Source organism: Triticum aestivum, chromosome 6D (assembly GCF_018294505.1).
Source record: "Triticum aestivum cultivar Chinese Spring chromosome 6D, IWGSC CS RefSeq v2.1, whole genome shotgun sequence".
Taxonomy (NCBI): Eukaryota; Viridiplantae; Streptophyta; class Magnoliopsida; order Poales; family Poaceae; genus Triticum; species Triticum aestivum.
Genome location: NC_057811.1, coordinates 33771895 through 33789863, shown reverse-complemented (window position 1 = coordinate 33789863; position 17969 = coordinate 33771895). Strand labels below are relative to the sequence as shown.

General features: G+C 45.5%; 1 protein-coding gene and 1 long non-coding RNA gene across 2 annotated transcripts in view; one reads left to right on the top strand and one right to left on the bottom strand.

Annotated features, from left to right (window-relative positions):
• LOC123142383 (uncharacterized) overlaps positions 1–17969 on the bottom strand; it is a 56533-nt gene that overhangs the window by 1516 nt on the left and 37048 nt on the right. The window contains exons 4-5 of the mRNA XM_044561321.1: positions 6361–7063; positions 44–732 (exon numbers count right to left, since the gene is read on the bottom strand). Of these exons, the coding sequence (XP_044417256.1) occupies positions 722–732; positions 6361–7063 (714 nt within the window). The 3' untranslated portion in view covers positions 44–721. The remainder of the gene's footprint in view (positions 1–43; positions 733–6360; positions 7064–17969) is intronic.
• Positions 2972–3504, top strand: LOC123143290 (uncharacterized). Its single transcript, XR_006470778.1, has 2 exons — positions 2972–3109; positions 3207–3504. It is a non-coding gene; the product is annotated as an uncharacterized lncRNA (long non-coding RNA).

The window sequence follows — 17969 nt, the reverse complement described above, 5'->3', positions numbered from 1 at the left end:
TTAACTTCCATGTTTAAGTGTTTTGGTCTGTGGTAAGGTTTACCTGAAGGTTCTTATACGACTTTCATCAATTTGGTCAATCAGGTTCATCTTTGATCCCTGGACACAAACGCTTCCTTCCTGCAAGTAAGTAGAATGTGTTTTCAGCTCGCTCCTACACAACTTGAGGCCTTGCACGTCTGAGTGGGGCGCCCAGGCGGATCTTTGGTTAATAAGGTTCATCTTCACGCCACAGATCAGGGGACTCAGTTCCTTTTGGTTGATCATCCTGTAGCAACAGAAATTAAATGGATCAACCTGTAGTTACCGATGTTATTGCATAAATAGTTACCGATGTTATATGGTCTAGCTTTGCAACATAATCAGGTTCTTCTGCACCTGTAGTCACCGATGTTACATGGTGTTGTCAGACACAATTTAACTTTGTCCGCGGAATTTCTCACCTTCTAGGAAATCAAGAGATATGCGCTGTTGATGAGTTGTTCATTATATGGCCTACTTACAGATGGTATAAGCAATCATGAAAATGCAAACAAAATGAAGTATGGCCTCCATCAAGAGTAGACCAAGAAACTGATATCAATGCAAATGAGATTACAATTTTAGACGGTTTCCCTTAACAGCCGATGACCAACTATATTCTTCCTTGAGTGATTTTTACTGATGTTAACAGCGGAATGTTGGTCATTTTCAGAGTATAGTCCAAGGCACTTCTGCACATCTATGAGGTACCTGCAAGTACCATAGTTGGTTATCATTTTGCATCTGGTTACAATAAAATGCTATCTAGATCACATACATGAATCCGACTTTTTTCTAATTAGTGAGGTTGTCACATACATGCTCAGAGCATCTCCACTAGGCCCCCCAACAGCCTCCCCAGGAGGCCTTTTTCATTGCCAGCGCGCATTTTTCCACCAGTCATGCCCCCAAAAGCTCAAAAAGTGCCGGGTTTCCCCGAAATTACACCCGGCGGTCCCAACCCAAACCCAGAAAGCTGGGGTGCAGCTGGGGGCGCCGGCGCTCTTTTTCGCATGCATCGGCCCACTTGCCAGCCCCTCTCTCTCTCTCCTCTCCTTTCTCTCTTTTCTTTCTCCTCTCTCCTCCCCTTTTCCTTCCACCACCTACCACACACACAGCCGGAGCGGGGAGGGGCTGGCGCGGCCGTGGCGTAGCACGCATGGCCGGGGCGGGGCTCGCGCTCGCGCGGCCGTGGCGGAGCACGGCCGGGGCGGGGCTCGCGCTCGCGCGGCCGTGGCGGAGCACGGCCGGGGCGGGGCTCGCGCTCGCGCGGCCGTGGCGGAGCATGGCCGGGGTGGGGCTCGCGCTCGCGCGCCCGGAGTGGCCGTCTCCGCCCGCGCACTCCACGGCGCCCTCGCCGGGCGTACAGGCAGCAGCTGGGTCGGGGTCGAGCTCCAGCCCCACGCGCGCGGTCGTGGCCTGGGTGGGACGGGGCGGCATGGCCGAGGACGAGGACGACGCGGCGGACATGGCGGCTGCACGCGCGGCGACGCCAGCTCCGCGCCATGCCGCCATTTCCCCAGGAGCACGAGGAGGCCGCGTCCCTCACCATCCAAAGAATCCTCTCCTCCTTGGCCCCGTCCCACCCTTGGCCATCCACGGGATCTCCGGCCATGGCCGCCCTGCAGGGCCCGCTGCTCGGCGGCGCCGGCATGTCACCTGACGTGAGCTCCCCACTGGGCATCGCCGTGGCGCTACTCGCCCTGGCCAGCGTCCTGCTGCTGCTCCTGGACCCTGGCGCGGAGCCTGCCGCTGATTGGGGCCGGAGCTCGAGGGTGTCTGGCGCGCGGGAGAGCCGGCACGGCCGCGGGGCGGTGCTCGGAGGTGGGCGCCGCGACGCTGCGGGCGGGCGGGCACGCGGTGGACGCGGCCGTGGCGGCGGCGCTGTGCCTGGGCATGGTGCACCCGATGTCGAGCGGCCTCGGCGGCGGCGCGTTCATCGTGGTGAGGGACGCCAGCACTTCCCCAGGAGTCGCCGCTCGCCAAGTCCGGCGTGGCGGACGGGCCGGCCGCACCCTGCTTCCTCCTCGTCGCCCCGCCAGAGCAGCGCGAGCTGCGGGACGTCGCGGCGGAAGCGGCCGCGGAAGGCCGGCGAGACGCGGAAGTCGTCAGAGGGTGGCAGCCATCGTCGGCCGCGGCGTCGTCGTCGGGAAGCAGCTGGCGTCTTCGTCGGGAAGCAACGACCCGCAAGCCTCCGGGCGCGGCACTGGACCCCCTGCCGCCGCCACGCGTCCGCTGGATGAGGCATGGGTGGGAGGATGGCTGGGAACACTCCCCAGGCGGCGAATAAAATGCCTCCTGGGGAGCTCAACGGCTGGAGATGCTCTCACACTCATATCCTTAATGAGTATACAAGTGTACCCAGAATACAAATCCACCTAAATTTCATGATTAGCCACAACAGTTCAGTCATGCATGAGAAAATGTCCAATATGTTAAAATAGCATCACTAGAAGTACGGTCGAAACATAATGCACATGTAATTAGCATCAGACTTTATTTCTAATCAGTGAGGTTGTTTCGATATCAGACTTTATGCATGATATCAAAATAACAAGCATAATGTTCAGCTATAAAGTATGATTTGACTGATCTATTCTTTCTCATTGTTTGGGCGCCTACAGACCATGACACTTGAAGATACGGACGCTGCAAATCTGCGCCGACCTCCTCTACGTGATATCTCTAATGTTGACCATCATTCTCATATATCTCCAGTGCCAGGTAACTCCCAAATATCATGAATGCTTTATCGCATTGGGTCATATGGTTTAACTGGTTGAGCACTGAAATTTACTACTCCCTCCATCCGGAAATACTTGTCGCAAAAATGAATAAAAATGGATGCATCTAAAACTAAAATATGACTAGATACATCCATTCCTCCGACAAGTATTTCCGGACGAAGGGAGTACAAAAGTAGTGAGCTCGAAAAACTTAACTCCATTTGGATCCCGATGGGAACGGGTAAATCTTGCTAAACAACTACGAGCGCGCAAGAGAACCGGGCAGATGGACGCGAGAAATGCCCAAAGTCAGCATCTTCATGACATCACTAATATTGATCAACTCTCCAAAGGGAGTCCAGGTATAACTCAGTAACAACAGTGAAATGGTTTTTTAACATACAATTTGTTATCCACAATGGCTGACGATATGATCTGGATTTCTACTTATTTGAACAGGGATTGTTCAACAAGATCATGGCCCACATAGATCAAATGGCCTATTCATACATGAAGCAACAATCCCTTCTACCACCAACATGACACCCTTAAATGATGCCAGCATTTGTACCCTGAGCAATCTCACAGATTCTTCGAGGGGTAAATGAGGTTCAGCATTATTAATCATTTTTCCCTAACATACTTTAGTAAATTTATGGTGCATGATCTGCTTCTGGATTTAAGTAATTTAATTATTTTGGACATTTGCATTTGTAAACAATTATATTCTCTACAATGCCTGATGATATGATTTGCATTTGTAATTTGTCGTCCTATATATTGTAAACCTCCTCTGCCATCCCTCCCCCCCCCCCCCCCCCCCCCCGTCCATCACAACAACTAAGGAACATCAACATGTGAACAAGCATCAAGGATAGTCAAGAAGTAAAGCAAGTGGATCTAGGTATGAATATCTGTGTATATTTCCCTTATCTATAAATGTGTAATAATTATTAGATATGGAACAAACAAATTCATGAAACAGAATGTGATCATGCCAACACTCTAGCTAAATTAATTTTATACTCATCTACTATTTCACATAAATCAATTGTGTCTGCCCAGCAGACACTAGTAGAAAAAGGGGCTTTTGGCCCGGTTGGTAAGGGCCTTTAGTCCCGGTTGGTAAGGGTCGTTACTAATGCCTCCCCCCTTTAGTCCCGGTTCTTACACGAACCGGGACTAAAGGCCGCGGCCACGTGGAGCTCTACCTTTGAATTTTAATTTTTAAGGTTTACACGAACCGGGACTAAAGGAAATGTTATGATGAAATTTTTTTTTGAATTTTTTTATTTTCAAATTTCTGAATTATTTTAACCTCTAATCTCTAATCACCACCCCTCATCACTGCTCAATTTATCCTCTAATCTCTAATCATCCCTCATCATTCCAAATCATCTAACTTCCCGGACAGTCACCCATCCTCTCACTACTCCAGCCTGAGCACGCTTAACTTCCGGGTTCTGTTCTCCCTCGTTTCCAAGTCTGTTGTTTTCCTGACAATAGTAAGATGTCAATCCTATTAACCCTCAGGAATTTAGCTTGAGCATGAAGTGACACATTTCACTGTTTGAGTTTGAAACTATTGTTTTAAAAAACAATAATTATTTAGTAACACTAATATTTCTTGAATAATTAGTTTGACCATTGTTTGACCACAGTTTGACCAGATTTGACCAAAATTCAAAAAAACTGAAATAATTATTTAGTAACACTAATATTCTAGAATAATTAGTTTGACCACAATTTGACCAGATTTGACCACATTTTTTTAAAAAAAAAATTGAAACTAATTTTTTTTTCTGTTACTAGTGGCGCACCTAGCAAATGGTGCGCCACTAGTAAGTTTGAAATATTTTCGATTTTTTTCCACTCTAGATCTTAAAAGCCCCGTAACTTTCTTTTTGTTAGGTTTTTGAGGATTTTGAAAATGTTTAACGGGGTACCCCGGTTAAATTCGGATGTACCTTTTCGAGTAGATGATTTTTCATATAAAAAACTTTTTAATCCGAGTTCGTATGCAAAAGTTATGCCCATTTTACAAATTCCAGAGAGATTTTGCAAATAAAGTCAAAATTCATATTTGTAAATTTTCCCAACAAGTAGACCACATATCACATGGGAAACTTATTTTATTTTATTTTTTTGACATTTCCATCATTTTCTTTTGTTTTTTCTAAAACTGAAAAGGCGGTCCGGGGGGGTGTACAGTTTGAAAATGGGACCTTTAGTACCGGTTGGTGCCACCAACCGGGACTAAAGGTCATCGCACCCTTTAGTCCCGGTTCGTGGCACCAACCGGGACTAAAGGGCCCAGGTGAACCGGGACTAATGCCTTAGCCGCACGAACCGGGACCAATGCTCACATTAGTCCCGGTTCGTGACTGAACCGGGACTAATGTGAGCATTGCCCTGTGACCAAAGCCCTGTTTTCTACTAGTGAGATTATTTGGCATTAGATGACTCTAAGGACTTGTAAGCACAATGCAAAATTCAGTCATGAATGCATCAGTTCACCACACACATGTACATATGTACTGAAAACTGAAACTAGGCAAGTAGTGGACAAAAAGTATTGAGGGCAAGCAGTAGACAAGCAGTTTTTAGGGCAAGCAATTAACAATATGACCGTGTCTCAAGCCTCAACACAAATGGTAGATTACAGCTCATAATCAGCTTCTGGCTCATGCAGCAGCAGTTCAATTTTACAGAGAAATACCATGTACGACTTAGATTTCTTCATTCTGGTTTTTTCAGTACCAAAACACAGGCGAGGAGCTATGGTAAAAACTTCAGTACACAATATCTTCAGTATTAGCATGTGAACCACATTATCGGTCTTAGAAAAAACTCATTATCAAACTCATCTTTTTTTTGTAACTCGTCTACTGTTGATGTTGACACCATGGACTCTAAACAGGTTAAACATTCTGAAGCAAAGATGGTAAGGAATGCATATATATTTACCATAAGTGTGCTACAACTGTGCCTATCCTTTCATCTTTACCATGTTAGGTAGGTACAGGGATGGCACATCGCTCTGAACTCTGAACTGGTTGATTTTTCTGAAGCCAGTATCAGCAAGAGTGCATTATGCATAGTTGACCCCAAGTATGCTCTGAAACCTCATTATCAAACTCATCTGCTGCAGACGTCGATGCCGAAAACAACATATGTTTCTTTAGATTTTCTGTGTGTGTGGTGGTGGTAACGATCGGTCGTGGCATTGTCACAGTCAATTGTGGTGCTATGTTCTGCCGATTTGTTTGTTAGTTAGTCTGCTACAACTTTCAATCACTGCTTCAACTTACTAGATTACTGTCAGTGACGGCGGCTGCAGTTAAGTACCCACCGTATAGTATGTACAAGATTACTAATAGCACACAACCGCTGCACTTAAGTACTTAGCGTATTACTGTCAGTACACGAATGCTGCACTTCAGCTTGCCATTTAGATAAAGCCGTCCCGTGCTCCCCTGGCTACGTGCCTGCACCTTCTTCACTAAAAATTCAGACGGGTAAGCTCTGTCATGAGGAGAAGACAGCAGGGGAGAGGGCAACGGCAACGACAACGGGCAGGTAGGCTAGGGGATTGGGGGATCGATGGTCTCACCAGAGATGGGAGGCGCGGCCGCGACGAAGTCCGGCAGGTCGAAGTTGACTCCCTGGCGGATGGTGGGCACCCTGCGCATGATTATCCCGAGGCAGGCGCCGGAGCTGCCACCGACGTTGACGAGCGTGGCCACGCCCTCAAACCATCCACCGGGGCAATACCCGTCCAGCAACACCTCCATGAACGGCTCTGATACGCCGGTCATGGCCCGGAGCATCACATCGTTCGCCTCCCGGTCCAGGCCGTAGTAGGCGTAGGCGGGGACGCCGGCGTGGGCGCGCGCAAAGGGCTCAAGCACGGCCTCACGGAGCCGCGGCCACGCCAGCCCAAGCGCGTACCGCCTCCGGCCGCCGTCGGCTGTGTGTTCGGAGAAGACGCCGGCGGAGGCGAGCAGGCGAAGGACGGGTCCGGGTGGCCCGGCGGGAGCAGCTCCACGGCCGAGAGCGGCGCGTTGGTGCCGCCCGCCCTCACCGCGGTCGTCGGCTGTTGCAACTGGGCCGGATGTAGGCGGATCTGGCCGCTCGATCTGCCACTTTTCTTCTCTGATGAGCCGTGGGGAGGGATGAGAGGGGGCAGCGGTGGGAGGTGAGGTCGTCGGTTGTGGTGGCTGTGGGGGTGAGGGAGGAGGCCGGCGGCGATGCGCGGTTGAGGAGGATGGGGGCGACGCGGCGGGAAGATGAGTAGACGGAGAGGAGTGAACTGGCTGTAGTGATAAGGTTAGGTGAAAAAGGAAAAAAAACATTTTTATTTTAAAACAGCTGTGTTAGTTCTTCTTTTAACTATATTATATATTACTCCCTCCGTTCCTAAATACTTGTCTTTCTAGGCATTTTAAATGACTATCACATACGGATGTATGTAGACATATTTTAGAGTGTAGATTCACTCATTTTACTCCGTATGTAGTCACTTGTTGAAATGCCTAGAAAGACAAGTATTTAGGAACGGAGGGAGTATTTATGTTTATAGGATGCGGTATAAAATATCATATATATTTTAAATCTTCCAATTTTTGTTATATGATGTAGTACAAAATGGATTCTGACATCCACACTGATGTAACGATGACAGACCGGACAGAAACACCATAAGAAGAGATGCATATAGCTAATTCTTCTTTGTATATATGTTATACATGATACAAGAGGTGCATTTATATATATTAGTATTATTTCAGAATATATGAGACATGGATATGGATTTTTTGAGATGTTTAAAAAGAACCCATCAACAAAGGTTCTGAACCGACTCCGCTGAAAGGGGCCGAATATTCATCGAGTTATTTACAATATAATGAACCAATGATATCTCATTAAAAACAAAAAAAGATGATAATTTAAATGGTACCGCACGAGGTATTTTTGCAGTGTTATTATTGATCTTTCCTTCGTCATATTGCGAAAATAGTTCTTTTTTACTAAGTCCATGATTCTAGAGTCAACACAAGGTCAAATGTTCTGTGAGAAGGAAACTACTTGGCAACATTGTTTGATAGCTAGCTTGGGATAGACAACAACATCTCATCGTGCAACATGGTAAGTAAGGTATTTTGTCTATTGTTGTTATGATTTATTGTTGTTTCTAATAGCTATCACTTATAGATTTATCTTCCGTATGCATCCATCGACCGATACATCTTGTACGTCATTGACAAAGAGGCATATTGTGTTTATATTATGGACCGTATTTGTACATCACAGTCGTCAGAGGATAAAAATCTGAGGCATGTAGTGAAATTAAAATGTTTAGCGAGGGAATTCAAAGAAGCGCCCGAAATAAAGCAATCCGGTTGGTACTCTGATATATCTATAAATGGCAACATTTATTTTCGACTGGTATTTCAACGAGCAAAGATGGGTAATAAATTCATAATACAAACATTTATTTTTGTTATCACTATATTTTATATGTTATTAATTTAGAAAATTGCAGTGATGTGTCTGCCTTTTTGTTTTTCATTTTATGCTCTGGTGGAACGGTAAAGAATTGGTAAGCCGGTTTGTGCGGTGAGTATTGTCTGTTACACGTTTTAAGACCTTCGATGTGAAATATTCATGCTAACTGTATATAATTATTGTGTAGTATGGGTATGAGTTGAGGAATCACTTTTTATTGTACTTGCTAAAAATATCATGCAGATGAAATTGAAGAAAACTTTCCTGATATTGTGCTAGAATTTCTTAAGCGCATCAAGTAGATCTTAATAATTTGTAGTTAAATCATCGCTCAATTTGTTACACGAACATGTCGTCAATTTTTTTCTTTTTGTTATCAATTTACATTGCAAGTGAAGTAGACTTCAATTATTAATGTGTTATATTGTCTCTACGTGCGAAATTTAACATGCATTATCTTTATATTACTCCTGTAAAATATTTCAAGAGCCCATGGCAACGCACGGGAATTCTACTAGTTATTTGTAAAATACGACACCAACGCGTCAATGACTATGTTCATTTTTTTGAGGATGACCCCCGGCCTCTTCATCTAGGAGATGCATGCGGCTATTTTATTAATTATTTTTGAGGACCTTACAAAGTAGAACAACAATATGCCTGAATCCGCCATCTTGGCAACATCTGCCGCTACTTCTATCCAAATGATGCAGGGGTGCAAGCTGGGCCACATACCCAGACCTCTCACCTAAGCCTAACATCTAAAGCCGGAGGCCCCGACCGAGCCATCTGCCAGGTTCGGGGCTCAAACAGGTCCGACGCACTCACATGTGTCATCGCCGCCGTCTTCCACTGGTCCATCTTCAGAGCAGATTGAGGTGACAACCTTGGCAGGTCCTCCGCCATCGACGCCATCACGACGCCAAACGACGACCTCCACCTACGCGAGCCTTGGCAGGTCCTCCGCCATTGACGCCGCCGCGACGCCAGCCGACGACCTCCACCTACGCGAGTCCATCTCCAAGCAACGGATGCAAATCCATGATAGGATATGGTCGCACCACCGCCGTCGCCCACCACCCACAAGCGCCACCCAACCCCAAGGTTCCCAAAGCGGCGCCTTCAAGAAGGGAACGACGCCGTGAGCGCCGCCGCCGCCCAACAAAGTTAGGGCTTTCGCCCGGGCGACCTAGGGGAAGGTGAAGTGAGGAGATCAGTCCATATCGACGCCTCCAAGGAGGGGAACGGCGCCGTCAGGCGTGGCCGGTCATGGACGGCCAGGGATTTCGCCCGAACTAGATCTCCGCCACCAGCAGCGCCTCCTGTACAGAATCGGCGACCAAGAGGAAGCACGGCCCGACCAGGCTGGCCCGCACGCCGAACAGGGGAGGAGGGGAGGCGCCAGATCGCGCACACCAGCCACCGCAGAAGCCACCGCCGACCGCCAACGACCACCGGATCCCGCCGCCCGCGCTGCTGGGACACCAGTTCCACCGCCGCACGGCTGCTAGCTAGTCGTGCCTTCCAATGGAGCCGCCGCTCCAGATCCAGGGTTCCCGACGCAGAAGTAGGGCAACCAAGGCCCCGCCGCCACCATCCTTGGTGCCCCGGGCTTGCCCGACGGCTGCCTCAGGCGGCGGCGAGGAGGTGGGACGAGGTGGGGAGGGGGCCGCGGTGGCGCGGCTAGGGTTCCCCGCCGCCGCCGGGGGAGGAGATCAGTGGGAAGTGCGGGGGACGCGGGCTACGAATTTGCACATTTATATTTTGCTGGGGTGCTCTGCTAGGCAGCATTGCATGCCGCATGCCTGATAACAGCAAACTGGACGAACCGATCACCAGGACGCAACCGGCAACAGATAGCACACAAAAATGATTGACAACTTGGAGCTGGAAAGAACGACTCCCCACCGACCCAGCAACCACGCAGAAGAGGTGCCCGACATAATCAGAGACCAGATGCACACAAACATACGAATAAGCCACAGAGCCGGATACTTATTAGCAGGGACCAAACCAAGGACGACACGACAAGTTGCTCCGAGCGAGCATAGTCGCGGAGATCTCACGACTTGATTCCCAGGCGGACGCCAGGGTCTTCTGAGAGCAAGAGTGGGCTCAGCGCTATGCTCTGGAAGGGCAAGTTGAAGCCTTGCTTCACGCAGAAGAGGAGTACTAGCGACGTCGTGGCGGCCTTAAATGGACACTGAAGGGGGACGCCAATACTAAGTACTTCTACGCCTACACAAACAGTAGGAGGCGGAAGTGCGCGATCCTGATGCTGAAGTCAGAGCAGGGGCTGTTGCTGCGCCAAGCGGATATTATGAGCCATGTATATGAGTTCTACACCCAACTGATGGGGCCAGCGAGGGCCAGAGGGCTAGCCTGCAAGCAGATGCATGGGCGCCTTCTCAGCTTGTCTTGGACAGCGAACACGAGGCGTTAGGGCTTGCATTCCTTTCAAAGGAGATCGACGACGCGCTAATCAGCATGAAAGCGGATACGGCACCGGGCCCAGACGTGTGTCCGGTGGCTATATTCAAACACTTTCGGCCATTGCTTAGGGGACCATTTATGAGGTTTGCAACGGCTTTATGTGCGGGGCAATAGACATCGCTCGCCTTAACTTTGGTGTTCTCTTGCTTATCCCCAAAGTGGCTGGGGCCGATAATATTCGACAATTTAGACCAATCGTGCTCATTAACATGCCGTTTAAGATATGTTCTAAGCCATGTATGACTCGCCTAGTCCCGATCGCTCACCGTACGATTAGTCGAACTCAGTCTACCTTTATTTGTGGGCGTGACATACGAAAGAACCGGCTAATCGTACGGTGAGCGATTGGGACTAGGCGATTATCCACGAGCTAGGTTTACAGGAAATTATCCACGAGCTCAAACATACGAAAGAACTGGCCATTCTGCTAAAACTCGACTTTGAGAAGGGGTACGGCCGGGTAAATTGGGATTTCCTGCATCAAGTCCTCCTAAGTCAGGGTTTTTTTAGCCGTTTGGGTACATCGAGTGATGCAGCTGGTCTCGGGTGGCCAAACTGCAATCTTGGTCAACGCGGAAGTAGGGCACTTCTTCCGTAACAGACGCGGACTACGTCAGGGCGACCCCATGACCCCGATTCTATTTAACTTTGTGGTCGATGCACTATCAGCTATGTTACGTAAAGCGACTGAGGCCGGCCACATAAAAGGGGTGGTGGGGCACCTTATTCCAGGGGGTCTCCCACTTACAGTACGCAGACGACACGCTGCTGCTCTTTTAGCCTGACCAACATAGCATTGCTACGCTCAAAGCCCTTTTGCTCAGTTTCGAACTCATGTCAGGGCTGAAAAACAATTTTCACAATGTGAAGTTCTTTCCATGGGGGTGGATCCCGACGAGGGACAGCGCATTGCGGACACGCTCAATTGTAAAGTGGGGAAATTCCCTTTTACTTACTTAGGTCTGCCCTTAGCTACCAAATCGCTAACAATAGACGATTGGGAACCATTATGTGCCAAGGTAGGGGGACGGGTGTGCCGATGGTGTGGCAAGTTCCTATAGTCTGCAACGTGGCTAGTGCTTACAAACTCGATCCTATCTTCACTTCCCATGTTTGCCATGGGCCTCTTCCTTCTAGCTGAAGGGGTCCATGCCAAAATGGACACGCCGCGATCTTGTTTCTTTTGGGAAGGACGGGCCCAAAACGCAAGTATCGCATGGTCAAATGGGCGGCTTCTCTGGGCACTTTGGCTGATGCGAAACAAACTAACCATTGAAGGATCTTTGCGTCACATCCGACTAATGTGATTTTTAAATGCAACTTGTTTCTTCAGCAGTGGAGTTTATTGGGGAGGCGCAAGGATGCTGAACTGATGAAGCACGACTTCATCAAGTTTACATGTTGGCCAGAGAGCCAGCAGCTACTACCTAGTGGGAGTGGCCCCCTTTTGTTCATTCGCGAGCCTGCATGCCCTGATGTTGGCCAATGGCCTTGTATTTCACTCGTGGCGTGCCTGGCTAAGAACCCTATGACTTTCCAGTTTTCGTTCGGCCCGAGGGCTTTTGTGTCTGTAAGATATGGTTGACCTGGTACGCTGCTTATGTTGTGGGCTTTATTAATTTAAAGCCGGACGCACCTAGCGTCTTCGTTCTAAATTTGTAGTAGATTGATAGATCGAACGCCAAATAAAATAAATAAGAATAAATTGCAGCAAGGTATTTTTATATTTTTGGTTTAATAGTTCTGAAAATAAACGCAAGGAAAAAGTAGATCGCAAGGCAAATATATGAGAAAGAAGACCCGGGGCCCATAGGTTTCACTAGTGGCTTCTCTGGAGAAAAATAGCAAACGGTGGGAAAACAATTACTGTTGGGCAATTGATAGAATTTCAAATAATCATGACGATATCCAGGCTATGATCATTATATATCACGTCCAAGATTAGTAGACCGACTCCTACCTGCATCTACTACTATTACTCCACACATCGACCGCTATCCAGCATGCATCTAGTGTATTAAGTTCATGGAAAAACGGAGTAATGCAAAAAGAACGATGACATGATGTAGACGAGATCCGTTTATCTTGCGACAGATATAGATCTCATCTTTTTATCCTTAGTAGCAACGATACATACGTGTCGGTTCCCTTTCTGTCACTGGGATCAAGCACCGTTGGATCGAACCCACTACCGGACACCTCTTCCCATTGCAAGATAAATAGATCAAGTTGGCCAAACAAAAACCAAATATCGGAGAAGAAATGCGAGGCTATAAGCAATCATGCATATAAGAGATCAAAGAAGACTCAAATAACTCATGGATAAAAACATAGATCTGATTATAAACTCAAAGTTCATCGGACCCCAACAAACACACCGCAAAAAGACTTACATCATATGGATCTCCAAGAGACCATTGTATTGATAATCAAGAGAGAGAGAGAGAGAGAGAGAGGAAGCCATCTAGCTACTAACTACGGACCCGTAGGTCTACAAAGAACTACTCACGCATCATCCGAGAGGCACCAATGGAAATGGTGAACCCCTCCGTGATGGTGTCTAGATTGGATCTGGTGGTTCTGGACTCTGCGCGGCTGGATGAATATTTCGTCGACTCCCCTAGGGTTTTTGGAATATTGTGGTATTTATAGAGCAAAGAGGTGGTCCGGGGGGCACCCAAGGTGGGCACAACCCACCAGGGCGCGCCTGGGCCTCCTGGCATGCCCTGATAGGTTGTCCCCTCCTCGGGACTCCCCCCGGGTGCAACTAGGGCCCAACTTCTTCCTTTTGGTCCATAAAAAAATCATCGTGAAATTTCGTGGCATTTGGACTCCGTCTGATATTGATTTCCTGCGATGTAAAAAACATGCAGAAAACAGCAAGTGGCACTTGGCACTATGTCAATAGGTTAGTACCAAAAAATGATATAAAATGACTATAAAATCATTATAAAACATCCAAGATTGATAATATAACAGCATGGAACAATCAAAAATTATAGATACGTTGGAGACGTATTAGCATCCCCAAGCTTAATTCCTGCTCGTCCTCGAGTAGGTAAATGATAAAAACAGAATTTTTGATGTGGAATGCTGCCTAACATGTTCATCACATTCTTTTCTTTATAGCATGCACATATGGACTTTTATATGATTCAAAGCAATAGTCTAGTTTTGACATGAAGACTTTAATACTCAAGCATACCAACAAGCAACCATGTCTTTCAAAATATCAACACTAAAGCAAGTTATCCCTAGCCCATCATGCTCAATCATTGATCCATTCATGAAACATACTCGAATATTAGCTACACCCAATGCTCAAATATGATCATAGTGCCCCTTAGTTGGTGCTTTATAAGAGAAGATGGAGACTCAAATTCAAAATAAAAATTGCATAAGTAAAAGAAAGGCCCTTCGCGGAGGGAAGTAGTGATTTGTAGAGGTGTCAGAGCTCAAAGCTTAAACTGAGAGATAAAATTATTTTTGAGAGGCATACTTTTCCTACCAACGAAAATGACTTGGAGCATCCCAACACTTTCCATGCTAGATACATCATAGGCGGTTCCCAAACAGAACATAAAGTTTATTCCTTTTTCCACCATAACTTTCACTTTCCATTGCTAGCCGTATCCACGGGTGCCTTCCATACCAACACTTTCCAAGTAATTTATTATTTGAAAACATAAAGTAAATTCATTTTTCATTTAGGGACTGGGCATCCCTAATACCTTTGCCATAGTCTCGTGCAATGACAAGTGAATAAACACTCATCGTGAGAATACCACATCTAGCATGGAAAATATTGGCTACCCTTTAGCGCCTCGCGAGTAGTAGAGCACACAAAAGAGAAATTTATTTTGAACATTAGTGATGGCACATGCAAATTTGCTTAGAACGGCATAGAAATACCGCATATAGGTAGGTATAGTGGACTCATATGGCAAAACTGGTTTAAAGGGTTTTGGATGCACAAGTAGTGATCATACTTAGTGCAAAATGAAGGCTAGCAAAAAGATTGAGAAGCGACCAACCAAAAAGCAAAAAATCTGGTACCCAGCATTAAGCATAAGTAACACCGAATAATGCACCATAAGTAGGATATAAATTTAATTGCATAACTATTGACTTTCCTGCTTGCATAGGGAATCACAAACCTTAACATCAATATTCTTACTAAAGCACAATTACTCATCAATATGACTCACATATCAGATCGTCATATCTCAAAACCATTACTAAGGATCAAGTTTATTTTGTCCAATGATCTTCATGAAAGTTTTTATTATATCCTCCTTGGATATGTGTCACTTTGGAACTATTTTCATATGTTGCTTTTGATAAGCTCAAACAAATATAAGTGAAGATCATGAGCATAATTTTTTTCTTTCTCTCAAATTAATCTAAGTGAAGCAAGAGAGAATTTCTTCAAAATTTACTAACTCCCAAATAAATCTAAGTGAAGCATGAGACCATTTCTTCAAAATTAACAAAGCACACCGTGCTCAAAAAGATATAAGTGAAGTACTAGAGCATGTCCATGGATCTAAAAATTTAAGTGAAGCATAGCATAATTTTTGGCTTTGTAAAAAGGGTGTGTCCAGCAAGGATTCAACATTTAAAACACAAAGAAAAACAAGCAAAGACTCATATCATACAAGACGCTCCAAGCAAAACTCATATCATGTGACGAATAAAAATATAGTTTCGAGTAAAATACCGATGGTCGTTAGAAGAAAGTGGGGATGCCACTCGGGGGCATCCCCAAGCTTACTTGATTGCTACTTATTTGAATATTATCTTGGGTTGCCTTGGGCATCCCCAAGCTTAGCCTTTTGCTTATCCTTATTCCTTCATCCATCGTAAGATAACCCAAAACTTGAAAACTTCAATCACACAAAACTCAAACAAAACCTTCGTGAGATCCGTTAGTATAAGAAACCAAACCACTACTATAAGTACTGTAGAAAACCTATTCTTATTTTGTTTTTCCATTATATCTACTATATTCCAACTTTTCTATGGCAAAAACTCATCAAAGAAAACCATAGAATCATCAAAACAAGCGCACAACGCAAAGAAAACAGAATCTGTCAAAAACAGAACAGTCTGTAGCAATCTGAAAATTGCGAATACTTCTGTAACTCCAAAAATTATGAAATAAATTGGTGGACGTGAGGAATTTCCTTATATTTCCTCTTCAAAAAGAATCAACTTAAAAGCACTCTTCTGTAAAAAAATGACAACGAATCTCGTGAGCGCAAAAGTTTCTGTTTTTTAGCAAGATCAAATAAACTTTCACCCAAGTCTTCCCAAAGGCATTGTTTGGCACAAACACTAATTAAAACACAAAAAACACAATCATAACAGTAGCATAATTGTGCTAACACTCAAGAATAGAAAGCAAAAAGCAAAAAAAATGTATTCATTGGGTTGCCTCCCAACAAGCGCTATCGTTTTACGCCCCTAGCTAGGCATAACGCGTAGGATCTAAGTTTTGTCACTCTTATCCTTGTTTCCCTTGGAGGTATTTGTGTCGGGAGGTTTTGTGAATAAGACATAAAACACATTATCCATGGAAACCCTAGCACTATCAAGTTGCGTTTTATCATAACCCCTTTGATTTCCGGCAGTGATCCACGAATAGTGTTGGTTCACATTGTTATAAACTTGTTGGATCTATCTAAAACGGGGACTTGCTTCTTGAGATTTTCATCAAAGATTTGGTTATCTCCAAGCAAATGCCTCAAAGCATAATCACTATTATAAAGAATTTCATCAATCACGGGGTTTTCACGATTCATGCCATAAAAATCAAAGATTCCCTAGCTTCCCGTACTATGTAGTCGAATTCATTCATCAAAACAAGAGTGGCTAACTTTTTAGCTTTAGGATCCTTTATAACGGGCAACTCATAAAACAATCTTTGCAAGTTAGGATGAGTACAAATAAATTTAGTTTCAAGTTTCAGAACAAGTGCCAAAATAGCTTCCGCATAAGATTTAGTCCTTTTAAGTATAGGAATATCATCAAGACTTAATTTTCCGACACAATTGGAAAATTCTTGCATATGTTCTTTTCCAATAAAATTTCCTTGTCCCAAAACAAAAGTTTTGGCATCCAAATTACCCGTACGCTCCATTTTAGGAGTTAGGCCATCATCTGTTTCTGCCATACCAAAGTCACTCATGGTGACAAGTTCAAGCAAATAAAAGATCTGACGAGAAAAAGGCGAACGAAAAAGAGGGCGAATAAAACGACAAATTTTGTGAAGTGGGGGAGAGGAAAATGAGAGGCAAATGGCGAATAATGTAAATTGCAAGGAGATGAGATTTGTGATTAGGAACCTAGTTATGTTGAAGATCCTCCCCGGCAACGGTGCCAGAAATTCCTTTTGATGTCGCTTGAAGCTACGTCGGTATTTCCCCAAAGAGGAAGGGATGATGCAGCACAACGGCGGTAGGCATTTCCCTCATATATGAAACTAAGGTTATCAAACCAGTAGGAGAACCAAGCAACACAACGTAAACAGCCCCTGCACACAAATAACAACACCTCGCAACTCGACGTGTTAAAGGGGTTGTCAATCCCTTTCGAGGTACGACGCCTCAAGATAGGCAAAGGACGTGAGGTAAATTGTAGCAGATTGATAGATCGAACGCCAAATAAAATAAATAAGAATAAATTTCAGCAAGGTAATTTGTATTTTTGGTTTAATAGATCTGAAAATAAACGCAAGGAAAAAGTAGATCGCAAGGCAAATATATGAGAAAGAAGACCCGGGGGCCGTAGGTTTCACTAGTGGCTTCTCTCGAGAAAAGTAGCAAACGGTGGGAAAACAATTACTGTTGGGCAATTGATAGAACTTCAAATAATCATGATGATATCCATGTTATGATCATTATATAGGCATCAGGTCCAAGATTAGTAGACCGACTCCTGCCTGCATCTACTACTATTACTCCACACATCGACCGCAATCCAGCATGCATCTAGTGTATTAAGTTCATGGAAAAACGGAGTAATGCAATAAGAACGATGACATGATGTAGACGAGATCCGTTTATCTATTGCGGCAGATATATATCCCATCTTTTTATCCTTAGTAGCAACGATACATACGTGTCGGTTCCTTTTCTGTCACTGGGATCAAGCACCGTTGGATCGAACCCACTACCGGACACCTCTTCCCATTGCAAGATAAATAGATCAAGTTGGCCA